Source organism: Hypanus sabinus, chromosome 2, assembly GCF_030144855.1.
Source record: "Hypanus sabinus isolate sHypSab1 chromosome 2, sHypSab1.hap1, whole genome shotgun sequence".
Taxonomy (NCBI): domain Eukaryota; kingdom Metazoa; phylum Chordata; class Chondrichthyes; order Myliobatiformes; family Dasyatidae; genus Hypanus; species Hypanus sabinus.
The window spans coordinates 136,203,646-136,217,773 of record NC_082707.1 but is presented as its reverse complement, the minus strand read 5'-3'; the positions used below and the strand labels follow the sequence as shown (position 1 = coordinate 136,217,773).

At 40.0% G+C, this 14,128-nt stretch overlaps 1 protein-coding gene across 1 annotated transcript in view; it reads left to right on the top strand.

Annotated features, from left to right (window-relative positions):
- ryr3 (ryanodine receptor 3) overlaps positions 1-14,128 on the top strand; it is a 375,337-nt gene that overhangs the window by 259,976 nt on the left and 101,233 nt on the right. The window contains 2 exon segments of the mRNA XM_059955616.1: positions 1,354-1,435; positions 13,846-13,976. Of these exon segments, the coding sequence (XP_059811599.1) occupies positions 1,354-1,435; positions 13,846-13,976 (213 nt within the window).

Genomic DNA, 14,128 nt, shown 5'->3' with positions numbered 1-14,128 from the left:
TTTTTTACCCTGAAAGTGACTGATATCTGGAACTTGCTGCCAGAGGAGATGGTGGAATCAGATACAAGTCACAAGACAGTGAAAAGGTTGATTTTGCATGCCATCTTGACAAATTATTCCATATATAATTTCAACAAATGGAAGGCAAAACACAAAATACAGTCTTGCAGTTACAGAGAAAGTGCAGTGTAGGTAGACAAATATGTAAAATGCAAATGCCATGACAAAGTAGATTGAGAGATCAAAATCATCTTGATCATATAAGAAGATTATTCAAGGAGGATAGAAACAGGAGGATAGAAATTATTCTTGGGCCTGATGGTATGTGTTCTCAAACTGTTACATTATCTGCTTGATGGAAGGGGGAAGAAGAGAGAAGAGAACTAATGAGGCAAAAGTTTGGTGTGAATGTGATGAACTGAAGGGCGAGTTTTCATGCTGTGCAACTCCATGATTCTTTGCATTAACTTCCTAATCGTGGATTACCATTTCAGAAAGGATGGTGAAGGCAGAATCCTATGGAACTTGTAAGAGTTGCCAATATGTGTTTGCAAGTTACACTGAGAAAGAATGTGTACAAACATCAGTCAAATAGGACCATTGAAATAAAAGCTCTTTCGGAATGGCAATGTAGCAGTAACAGGTGATGCTGTTTTTTGCTGTGACATTGGTAGTTTATGAATATATGGGACTGATATTCATAACTTCTGTCTCAGGTTTGAAATCAAGTCATATCTAGGAAATTCTGCAAGAACCTTGAGATTGTAAATAGGAGCCATTGAGTGGATGGTGGTGGGGGTACAGCCCAGTACGAGGAAAGTCAGATTTTCCTGTCTGTAGTATGAAGTCAGTAAAGACCAGTAAACATATTGGTGCATAGTATAATGCAACAGAATAAATGAGAAAGTATTTTTGTACAGAAATGTAATACTGGCTAAGTCAGTTGAAAGGATATCAAGAAGAAATAATGTTCAAAGTATAGGTGTACTTTCAGCTGCTGCCTTTATTAGTGTTTTACAACTGGTTTCTTGCTGCATTTTGTTGTCAGTGGATGGAAAACAAAAAAAATCTACTGTCAACTGAACTAGCTTATTTGTTGTTTCCTGGTATAATAAGTGTGACATATTACTCCAAAAAAACAGGAAAAGGACTCTTATTTGAGCCCTAGAATACTTTTCTTCCAGTTTTTCCTTCATTTCGTAATGTTGGAAAATTAGGAAGACTGAATTGGTATTTCAGAATGAAAAGGGTTTTAATTTCATATCAGGTAAATATTTACTTCAATTAGAACTGTTGTAGGAGATTGCTTAATGAGAGCTTTAAACTCACAGAAATATGGTTTTGTGTTTACAGTGGATGATGTCCAAGTGTCATGCTATAGGATCCTGTGCAGCCTGTATGCTTTGGGGACAGGGAAGAATGTCTATGTGGAAAGGTAATGCCATCATTTTTAGTTTTAATTAGATTTATCTATTTATTTATTATTAAGATACAGCATGGAATAGGTCCTTCTAGCCCCATGAGCCACGGTGCCCAGCAACCCCCAATTTAACATTGGGCTAATCATAGGACAGTTTACAATGACCAATTAACCTACCAGTCAGTACATCTTTGGACCGTGGAAGGAAACTGGAGCACCTGAGGAAATCTGTGCAGTCACAGAGAGAACTTACAAACTCCTTACTGGCAGCAAAGATTCTACAATATTGAGATTTTTTTTTACACAAGCTCTCTAATAAGTATATATTGTTCTAAAATAATCAGGCATGCTATCACCACAGTTACCTTAGCAATGAAGGTAGATTAATTTTTAACAGGAAAGTAACGCTAGAATTTACAGAGGTGATACGCTGAAAGGATGATCCCAGAAAATAACATACCTGGATTTCAGCAATGTGCTGATGTCCACTAAGGTTCTCTAATGATCTCCCTGATAGGCGTTCAACAGCAATGCTAAGTTCTCCAGTTTAACTGCTAGTACATCCCTATGGCACCGGAAGTCCGTTCAGAGTAGGATGGCCAAACAGTTGAAGACAGTTGTGTCTGTCTTACTCTTGCAACACTGCTCATCTTTAGCTTGGAATACAGACACCATTTCCAAACAGGGTATAGAATGAATAGGGGGTAGATGTCTCTGGGGAGGAGATATGAGTTGATGTAGTTGGGCCACAGATTTGTTTCCAGTTGTTTGGACAGACTTCGACTCCAACTGTGAACATTGTGCTTTATCAGGACCATGGTGTAACTCTCAGTAGTAATGACCAATGGCCTGCTCCTGCAGAAGCAAAACTTTCAGTTTGGGTGAGCTGAGGTACAAGAGTTCTTATATCATTATGGACAACGGAGAACAGTACAGCACAGGAACAGGCCCTTTGGCCCTCAGTGTCGTGCTGATCCAGCTAAAAAAGCAGATCAAAAACACCCAAACACTAATCCCTTCTACCCACTCAATATCCATATCCCTCCATCTTCGTCTAATGTATTTCCCTCGACCACCATACAGGGAAGCACATGCCAGGCATCCACGACATTCAGAGTAAAAAGCTTACCCTCACATTCCCTTTGAACCTACCCCCTCTCACCTTCAATGCATGCCCTCTGGTATTAGACATTTCAGCCCTGGGAAACATATACTTCCTGCCTACTCTATCTGCGCCTCTCATAATCTTATAAACCACTATCAGATCTCCCCTCAGCCTGTGCTGCTCCAAAGAAAACAGCCCAAGTTTATCCAGCCTCTCATGATAGCACATGCCTTCTAAACCAGGCAGCATCCTGGTAAGTCTCTTCTGTATCCTCTTTAAAGCCTCAATATCTTTCCTATATTGGGGCAACCAGATGTGGCCAAATCAGAGTTTTATAAAGTTGCAACATAACCTCTTGACTTTTGAACTCAATGTCTCGACTATAAAAGAAAGCATTCTAAAGCCTTCTTAGTCACCTTATCGACCTGTGTAGCCACTTTCAAGGAGCTATAAACTTGGATCCCAAGATCTCTTTCTCAGCAGCACTGTTAAGGATCTTGCTTTTAGTGTACTGTTTCATTGTCCTTACAAGGTGCAACAAAATAATCTTAATCTTGCCCTAAATTGTTCATATTCTACCCATGTAGCAGCCTTGCAGTAAACATGGTTTAAAGCAATGATGCGTGTGCCGTCAAACCTGTACAGCTATTTAAATATTATCTATGCAGAAAGATACCCTCCTAATGCAAGTGGTGCAATTTCTACTGCACTGGGGTGCAGATAGCATTAATGGAAAATTAAATTTCTTTCTTTCTTCTCGACTTTGCCTTTATCTTGTATGTGTCATAGAATAGCAGTGCCTCTATATTAGATACCCACACATCTTGTATCTTTTCCTTTTGCTCTCCTTATCCATCTCTTCGGTAACCTTCACATTTGGCTGATCACCAAATGCATCCATCACCTTCCATTCAACCACTCCAAGTGGCATTCTCATCGGTGAACAGAGAATTTTGTTCTGCATTCTTCTTTTAACTTACGATTGCTGTCCTTTGCATTTCTTCTCTTCAATTCAATCCCTGTAGGAAATAACAAAGAATTCTAGAGTTTTATTTTAATGCTTTTGTTAGCTTATGTCACAACATTCAGTGATTTGCGTATTCTTACTCAATTTATATTATTCTTCTACCTCTACAAAATGTTTTATTTGTAATATATAACCTCCTATTTTTGCTTAATCAAACTGTGATATCCAACAGTTATCTACATTGAAACTTGTTGAACCATTATATATCCATTATAGAAAAGTATTGTTCCCATCTTATTATTTGTTGCACTCCTCCTTAGTTTTAGTCACAAAAGCAGCTGATTGTTTTAAAAATACCTGAAGCTAATTTTTATCTTTATCCTTAACCACCTCCTGTCATTAAAAGGACACAGTTGCAAAGGCCGTTTTCAGCAGACAGCAATCTATTTTTTTTACAATGACATTCTCACATTGACTATGTAACCAAACAGAGGTATGGCATCTGCTATTGTGCCAGATTTTGATAGCACATTCTGCCCCATTTAATGTCTAGTTATGATGACTGGAAAATCAAAAGAACAGCCATTGCTGGAAATCTGAAACATGTCCAGAAAATGCTGGAAACACTCAGCAGGTCAGGCAACTTCTGTTAAAAGTAAAACAAACATTTAAGGTCCAGACTTAATATTGAATTCTCTAGAGTCATAGAGCAAAACAGTGTGGAAACAGTCCTTTCAGCCAATGGCCCCATGCTGACCAAGCTGCCCACCCAGCTGGTCCCAATCCCTCCATGATACCCTTGTACCTAGCTCAACTACTTCTGGCAGCTCATTCCCTGTACTCACCACACTCTTCATGAAAAGTTTGCTATAAAGCTTCTCCCTCTCACCCTAAATATACTATATGCTCCCTAGTTTTGTTCTTCCCTACCCTGCGGAAAAGACTGTCATCATCCATCTTATTTTGGCCTCTTGTAGTTTTAACTTTTGTCTAAGGTTACCCCTTGTTCTCCTTCATTCCAAGGAATAAAAACCTTGCCAAGCCTACCATTCCCTTTGATTTAAGCACTCCAGTCCTGACAACATCCTCATAAATCTTTTCTGCCTTCTTTTCAGTTTCAGGATCTGATTTATTGTCACTGACTTATATGGCATGAAATTAATCGTTTAACAGCAGCAGTACAGTGTAAAGACATAAGATTACTACACATTATAAAATAAATAAATAAATAAATAAATAAATAAATAGATAGAAAGGAGTATTGAGGTGGTGTTCATGGACCATTCAGAAATCTGATGACGGTGGAGAGGAACAATCTTTTCCTGAGTGGGAGTCTTCAGACTCCGGTTTCTCCCCCCGATGGTAGTAAAGAGAAGAGGGCATGTCCTCAGTCCATAATGATGGATGTTGTCTTTTTGAGGCACCACTTCTTCAAAATGTCCTCATGGTTGTCACTGTAGTTCGGACATAGTAGAGTGGGTTGTGCCATTATGAAGCTAGCTGTGTCTACAACTCTGTGAAGCCTCTTGCGATCCATTGCATTGGAGCCTCCATACCAGGCTGTAATACAACCACTAAGAGTGCTCTCCACTGTACATCTGCAAGAGTCCTTGGTGACATATCAAATCTCTTCAAACACTTAAAGAAGTAGGGCCACTGGCATGTCTTATTTGTGATTTCATTAATGTGTTGGCCTAGGATAGATCCATTGAGATGTTGTCACCCAGGAATTTAAGGATGCCTTCCCTCTCCACCTTCTGATCCCTCAATGAGGACCTTCCTCCTCATTCCCGAAGCCACAAGTAATTCCTGCTCTTGCTAACAATGAGTTCAAGGTTGTTGCTGTGACACCATTCATTCAGAATCAGAATCAGGTTTAATATCATCGGCATGTGTCATGTAACTTATTGTTTTGCAGCAGCAGTATAGTGAAAGACATAATAACAAAAGCTATGAATCACAATAAAAATATATATAAATTTAAATTAAATAAACAGTGCATCCATTATTAAGGATTCCCATCTCCCAGTCCTTGTCTACTTCTCATTGCTTCATCAAGGAGAAGTACAGGAGATTGAAGACACATTCAATATTTTAGGAATATTCTTTCCCTCCACCATCAGATTTCTGAACAGACATGGCCTGGGAGATAGGATTCCTTAATAACAGATGCTGCCTTTTTGAGACTTCACCTCTTGAAGAGGTCCTGGATGCCAGGGAGGCTAGTGCCTATGATGGAGCTGGGTGAGTTTGTAACTTCCTGCAGCTATTTTTGATCCTATGCAGTGGCCCCTCCATACCAGTCTGTGATGTAACCAGTTAGAATGCCTTCCACAGTACATCTGTAGAAATTTGCGAGAGTTACTGGTGACGTACTAAATCTCCTCAAACACTTAATGAAATTTAGAGGCTATTGTGCCTTCTTTGGCATCAATATGTTGGACCAGGATAGGTCCTCAGTGATGCTGGCACCCAGGAACTTGGAACTGCTCACCCTTTCCACTGCTGATCCCTGAATAAGGGTTGGTATCTGTTCCCTAGACTTCTCATTCCTGAGTTCACCATCAATTCCTTGGGCTTACTGATGTTGAGTGCAAGGTTGTTGTTGCAACACCACTCAACCAGCTGATTGATCTCACTAGTGTACGCCTTCTCCTCACCATCTGAAATTCTGCCTACAATCAGCAGCTCTGGGCCTGTACTCACTGGAATTTAGAAGAATGTGGGTGCACCTCATTGAAACTTACCGAATGTTGAAAGGACTAGATAGGGTGGTTGTGGAGAAGATGTTTCCTGTGGTGGGGTATCCAGAACTAGAGGGCACAGCTTCAAAATCGAGGGGTGACCTTTTAGAACAGAGGTAAGGAGGAATTTATTAAGCCAGAGAGTAGTAAATCTGTGTATGCTTTGTCACAGACTGCGGTGGAGGCCAAGTCCATCGGTATATTTAAGGTGGAAGTTGATTATTTCCTGATTGGTCAGGGCATCAAAGGATATGGTGAGAAGGCAGGTGTATGGGGTTGAGTGGGATCCGGGATCAGCCATGATGGAATGGCGGAGCAGACTCAATGGGCTGAAAGGTCGAATTTTGTTCCTTTGCCTTATTATTTTGTACAATCGCAACATAATGTTTCATCTCCTTTACTCAATGCTCTGACTGATAAAGACCAGCATGCTAAATTCCTTTTTTACTACCCCGCTTACCCAAGATGCCACTTTCAAAAAAATATGCATCTATACTCTGAAGTCCCTCAGTTCCATTACATTCCCTTAGTGTCCTACCAGTCGTAGTACAAGTTCTACATTAGCTTTACTTTCCAAAATGTATCACCTCACTCTTATCTGTATTGAAATCCATTTGCCTCTCTTCAGCCCAATCCTAACTAATCATGATCCCCTTCTAAACTGCGATAACCTTCTTCACTATCAACACACCTGCTAATTTTGTGTCACCCTTAAACTTATTGATCAAGTTTTGTTCATTAACATCCAAACAATATATATACATACATAAAGCAAGTAACAAAGGTCTCAGCACTGACTTCTGTGGCACAACACTAGTTATCAGTCTGCTTTCCAAGAAATAACTTTCAACCGTCACTCTCTGCTTCCTACCTCCTATTCTGAATCTGCCTACCTAGATCTCCCTGGATTCCATGGGACCTAACCCTCCTGACCTGCCTATGTATGGGACATCATCAAAGGCCTTACTAAAATCTAAATACACAATATCCACTTCCCTACCCTAATCTATATTTGAGGTTACCTTTTTCAATAAAAAACCTCTAAAAGTCTCATCAAGCATGATTTTCCACACACACAAAGCCATAATGATTGGTCCTAATCAGACTCTGTCTACCCAAGTGCTGGTAGATCCTGTTCAATAGAATTTCTTCCAGAAACTTCTCCACTATTGATATCAGGCTGGCTGGCATGCAGTTCCCTTGTTTATCCTTGCCAGCCTTCTTAAGTAATGTTAGCTACCTTCCAGTCTTCAGGAACTTCATCAGTGGTCAGTGATGAAGTAAATATCTCTGCAGAAGTCTCTGCAATTTATCCTCTAGCCTCCAACAAAGTCTGAAGATGCACTCTGTCAGGTCCTGGGGATTTATTCACTTTAAATCTATCTAGCTTTAAATAATGTGCTCGCTCTTCCTGTCCATATAAGAGTAATTTAACTGACCATCTTTCTCTTTTCATCTTTGTTTAGAGTGTGGCTTGCTGAATACACCCCAGTAAGCCAGAACTATGTCAAACCATTGGACGCAACCATTGCACCCCATCCTACCTGCCACATATTGACTCTATCAAAGAAATTCCCTTAGCTTCATTCATTTTACCATTCCACAGACTAAATTATTTCTCTCTTCCACAGGTTTGATGTAGGTATCTTCACTGAAACATGACCTGTCTCACTGTCCCGATTCTATCTGCTTAGTTTTTTCCCCTCTTTTTTGTGCTTGTAGTTTCATGCTGGCTTAGTTTTTCTTATCCTAAATGCTTAAATTTAGCCTGCTGTGAACCTAACTGTTAACAACTCATTATGTAGGCTCAGAAGCTTAATGTGCCAATAATTGTATTATTAAAACATTTTGACTCGTCCTAATAGAGACACTATCTTTGTTCTACATATCCCTTCCACTTATCTCCCACTGAAAACAAACTTGCATGTTCTCTTTTCCGGTCCTGATGAAGGGTCACAGAAATGAAACATGGTCTGTTTCTCTTTCTACAAATGCAGAAAGATGATGAGCATTTCCAGCATTTCTATTTTTGGCTCTTCTTTCTTTTGATCTTTTTGTGATTCTTTTCTCTATGTCAATACACATCAGAGCTACATAATCAGCAATTAAGATTGAACCAGATAAATGGCTTAGTGATGTTAGTTCAGAGAATGGAGTTAGTCAATATGTCATGTGAAGACTTTACTCCTCTTTAAGGGATCTTTTACATATACTAGCTAGAATAAGCAGAAGATTTTAAAAGAATTTTATTTTACATCTGATAGATGGAAACTGTAGAAATGTTCCAGTAAATCTTTCATACATAGTTTGCTGCAAACTTGAGGAATACTTAGCCATGATAGATAAACTGAGGGCACACTCAGGGTGGAGGAGCAACACCTCACCTCACGTTCTGTCTAGGTAGCCTTCAACCTGATGGCATGAACATCGATTTCTCCAACTTCCGGTAATTTCTCCCTCTCCCTGTCCTCTTCTTCTTTTTCCCACTCTGCTCTCTTACTTCTTCTCCTCACCTGCCTATCACCTCCCCCTGGTGCCCCTTCTCCTTCATGTCTCCCCAACCATCTTATTCTGGCATCTTCCACCTTCTTTTCCAGTTCAGACGCAGGGTTCCGGCCTGAAACGCTGACTGTTTATTCATTTCCATAGCTGCTGCCTGGCCTGATGGGATCCTTAAGTATTTTGTGTGTGTTGCTCTGGATTTCCAGCATCAGCAAGACCTTGTGTTTATACTATAAGAATATCAGCTAACATAACAGTGTTATAAAATCATTTTTATAAGCTATGGCTAATACTTGCTCTCTGCTACAGACTCTGCATTGTAAAGCTCTGAGTTTGCCTCTGTGCTGTACATGGAGCAGCAATTAAAAAGGAAAGCTTGGGGGTATCCATTTACAATGGAGAGCAATATCCTGTAATAATTCTTTATTGTCGAATGGACTGCCATCTGCAACCATTCATTTTTCATGACATTTGCAGAGGATAAATAGTGTTCTGGATGGGTTGCTCTTCCTCATTTCATGGACTTCTGCTGAAAGCTTCATCAATAGTTCTGGAAAAATTCTGTTTCAAACACTATTTTATGATACACTTTACCTTCATTTCCTCATCAATCAGAGCTTGAAGCTTTAAATAACTGTTAATATAACAGAACTGTTAAAGCCCAAGCAGGTGTAGATGACAGAGAATGTTAAGAGAGCTAAGTCGCTCCATGCATTAGGAAATTAGGTCGATCATGAGTAGACAGGAACAGCTGTGCAAGAAAAGTCTGTGGGATTAGCTATTATGCATTCTTCCTCTGCAAATTGTGTTTCCACGCACATTTACAAAATCAAGAGCAATTTGAAAGCTGTTAATGAAGCTCTTTGCTGCAAGGTCTGTTTTGCTGTGACTACAGTCACTTAGGCTGGAGAGTAGAAATAGCAGAGTATCCTATACTGAAAGCAGCCATTCTCAAATTAAAAAGCTTGTCATTTGCAAAGGTATATCAAGGCCACACTATGACATATTGACTCCTTAAAGGTATGTATACAGTCAACACTGGTTTCCCTTTCCAAACGAGAGTTGTACAACCATGTCAACAACTGCCTGAATATAGTAATATATGCCATCAAATAAATATTGTACATATGAAATCATGCAATTATCTAATTATAATTAGTTTCTTAATTTTCCTGTCTATAAACCCTATATCACAGTTTATTTTTAACACCTCTGAAGTGATTACTTCAGCCATTGATACATATACATCTGGTCCTTTCCCCTCATCTACATAATATGTACATAAATATTCCCAAGCATTTAAAAATACTCCATGTGGTATACAGTGTACAAAAATTTCAATACAAACTCCTCACAACACTGATAACCAAATAAAATTCTACAATCTATTTAGCACTCTACTAAATACAATGAATTCAATGGTAACAATCTTTTCTTTGGATGCCCTTTAAGCTTATCAATGTGTACAGGCTGACCTGCAATAAGTATTGTCAAATCTTTTGTCTTGACAATGCTATCTGCAGCACAGATAACTGTGAACTGATCATAGTTCCATTGTGAGGCAGACACCACATCTATTTCACTTTAAAATACGACCATTATAAAATGCCACACGGAATTTAAAATACCCTGTAAAATATCCAATGTAATTCTGTCACACTAAGTCCTATCTCTGTATCAAGCAATAAATACTGTTGACAATGACTGTTCCACCTCTTGGCATGCATTGCAGTTTCCACTTCTAATGCGCTTGGGGTCTGCATCCTCTATTAGCTATTCAACTTCTTCAAGAATGTGATTGGGCATTGTGAGGCTGAGGATCATTACCAAGAGACCAAGTGGAGATTGGTTAGGGTCAACAGCATCACTAAGGTCTGAGGAAAGGCTGAAGAACAGAGAGGCATGGTGACGCACCAGAAGATGAAAGATTGTTGCTTACAGAAGGTCAGAGACATGCAACAGATGACTCCGAGCGATTGGCACTCACGTATCTGCCAATTTTCAATCTACATGACTTGCCATTAGTGTTGAAATTGCTATTAACAGCATTATGGGCCTGGGGCCTGCTTGCACCCCAGAATCATGCCCTGAGCAAAACTGTCTCTCAGCTTACCATACAATCTCACTTCCAGTTGCTGTTCTGTTTGCTCCCTCAAGCATTTGCTCCATTGCAATTAAACAACTTCCAATGTTTTTGAATTATAATAGTCCTTCATGAGATTTATAATGTTCTTATTAGTGACTTGTCTGTCATCCATGGTACGTATAAACTCCCTGATGTCACATGCTTCTGGGCCTCCTGCCCAGTATCGTTCCTTGCCTCACGTCTATCCTGCTGTGCTCTTCTCTGGTCTTTCCTGGAACCTCAATAACGCTTGATCACCTTAAAAACAACACATTCACACAGTCCATATAAAGAGTGAATGGCTGAGTCCACGCATGCTCATCAAACTTTTCGACAAATCTCACTCTCACGTCCTCCTTATGACAAATTCACAGTGCTTCTTCTCACTTGGAGAACTTGGTTTTCCTGTTTCTACATCCACAACCTTCATCTCCTGTTAGTCTCACAGGCAGCAACGCCCAACCTTGTCAATTCAGTCAGTGTTTTACCTTGGTCAAGTACTGTCAATCATAGCAGACAGAGCTAACAATACGACATCTCAGAATCAGAATCAGTTTATTATCACCGGCATGTGTCGTGAAATTTGTTAACTTAGCAGCAGCAGCTCAATGCAATGTATAATGTAGAAAAAGAAAATAATAACAATAATAAGTAAGTAACTCAATTGCAATATACATATATTGAATAGATTTAAAATTGTGCAAAAAGCAGAAACAATATATATTTAATAAGTGAGGTAGAATTTATGGTTTCAATGTCCATTTAGGAGTCAGATGACAGAGGGGAAGAAGCTGTTCCTGAATGACTGAGTGTGTGCCTTCAGGCTTCTGTACCTCCTACCTGATGGTAACAGTGAGAGAAGGGTATGCCCTGGGTGCTGGAGGTCCTTAATAATTGATGCTGCCTTTCTAAGACAACGCTCCTTGAAGATGTCCTGGGTACTTTGTAGGGTAGTGCCCAAGATGGAGCCCACTGAATTTACAATCCTCTGCAGCTTCTTTCAGTCCTGTGTAGTAGCGCCCCATACCAGACAGTGGTGAAGCCTGTCAGAATACTCTCCACAGTACACCTACAGAAGTTTCTGAGTGTATTTATTGACATACCAGATTAAACTCCTAATGAAGTATAGTTGCTGTCTTGCCTTCTTTATACCTGCATTGATATGTTGGGACCAGGTTAGGTCCTCAGAGATCTTGACATCCAGGAACTTGAAGCTGCTCTCTGATCCCTCTATGAGAATTGGTATGTGTTCCTTCCTGTCACCCTTCCTGAAGTCCACAACTAGCTCTTTCATCTTACTGACGTTGAGTGCCAGGTTGTTGCTGCGACACCACTCCACTAGTTGGCATATCTCAGTCCTGTACGCCCTCTTATCTCCATCTGAGATTCTACCAACAATGGTTGTATTGTCAGCAAATTTATAGATGGTATTTGAGCTATTCCTAGCCACACAGTCAAGCGTATAGAGAGAGTAGAGCAGTGGGCTAAGCACACACCCCTGAGGTGCGCCTCTTTGAATGCTGTGCAGAAGTATATTGAGGCAATACAGAGACAGAGTTAACCAGTGTCAAAATTCAATATTAGTTCTTACTACACATCAAATCTAATTTCTCACTCAAGAGAAAATATGCAGATGCTGGAAATCCAAGCAACACACGCAAGATGCTGGAGGAACTCAGCAGGCCAGGCAGTATCTATCGAAAGAAGTACAGTCGACATTTTGGGCCCGAGACCCTTCAACAGGACTGAAGAAAAAAAGATGAGGAGTAGATTTAAAAGGTGGGGGGAGGGAAAGTAGAAATACAAGGTGATGGTGAAACCAGGAGAGGGAGAGGTGTAGTAAAGAGCTGGGAAGTTGATTGGTGAAAGAAATACAGGGATGGAGAAGGGGGAATCTAATAGGAGAGGACAGAAGGCCATGGAAGAAAGAAAAGGGGGGAGGAGCACCATAGGGAGATGATTGGCAGACAAGGAGATAAAGTGAAAGAGGGAAAAGGAGATGGGGAATGGTGAAGGGGAGGAGGAATTACCGGAAGTTTGAGAAATCGATATTCATGGCACCAGTTTGGAGGCTGCCTAAGTGGAATATAAGGTGTTGTTCCTTCCACCTGAGTGTGGCCTTATCATGACAGTGAAGGAGGGCATGGATAGACATATTGGGATGAGATTGGGAAGCGGAACTAAAATGGGTGGCCACTGAGAGATCCTGCTTTTTCAGGTGGACAGAACGTAGATGCTCAGCAAAGTGGTCTCCTAATCTATGTCAGGTCTCCCTGATATACAGCAGCCAACACTGAGAGCACCAGACACAGTATATGACCCCAAAAGATTCACAGGTGAAGTGTCGTCTCACCTGGAAGGACTATTTGCGGCCCTGAATAGTAGTGAGGGAGGAGGTGTAGGGGCAGGTGTTTCACGTTTACTTTTCTTTAAACATGGGGTCATTAAACATTCACTCTAAGTTTGTGTCTATGGACCTATGTCGTTAGGCATTCCACTATCTTAACACCGATCACTTTTTACCATAAAGGAGTCAACGGATTCTGCTTTAACAGAGTAATGGAATTTCTCATGTGTTGAGAATTGCAATTGTAACTTTTTTATTATTTGGCTTTAGAATTAGCAAGAAAATATTACTGAGTTACTAACCAGTGGTGGAGAATTACACTTTCATAACACTTCATATTTTTGCTGACCTCTGTGAAATTTAGTCTAATTGAGAAAAGGAACTTGTGGGATCTTATCTCTGATAATCTCCTGGATAACTTTTTTTCTTACTGCTTGTATAAGTCTTAAAAATGTTTGAGTTACGATACAACATGCTCCTTCAATCAAAGTATTGTACATAAAATATGTAGCATGTTCTCAGCTATGGCAAACATAGCTTCTCCAATATTGGTACAGTTGAATATTTTAGAGGAGATAATTGCCCTTTATTTGACAAGAACGTGGCTTTATACTTTTTCTTCTGCCTTTGTTTAGACAACGACCTGTCCTTGGAGAATGTCTTGCCACACTGGCAGCTGCCATGCCAGTCGCTTTTCTTGAGCCATCTATCAACATACACAATACGCATTCAGTTTTCAACACAAAATCACCCCGAGAACGTATCAGTAAGTGACGTGGTCTTTCTGTGGGGATAAAACACTTGTTTTCAGGGTCAACTAACACTATGCAGCATCTATATTGGCAAATACCTTGTGTTCATTTGATTAGAATGTGGTTAATGGAACTGTAGGTGAATTTATAACATTAAGTACAAAAC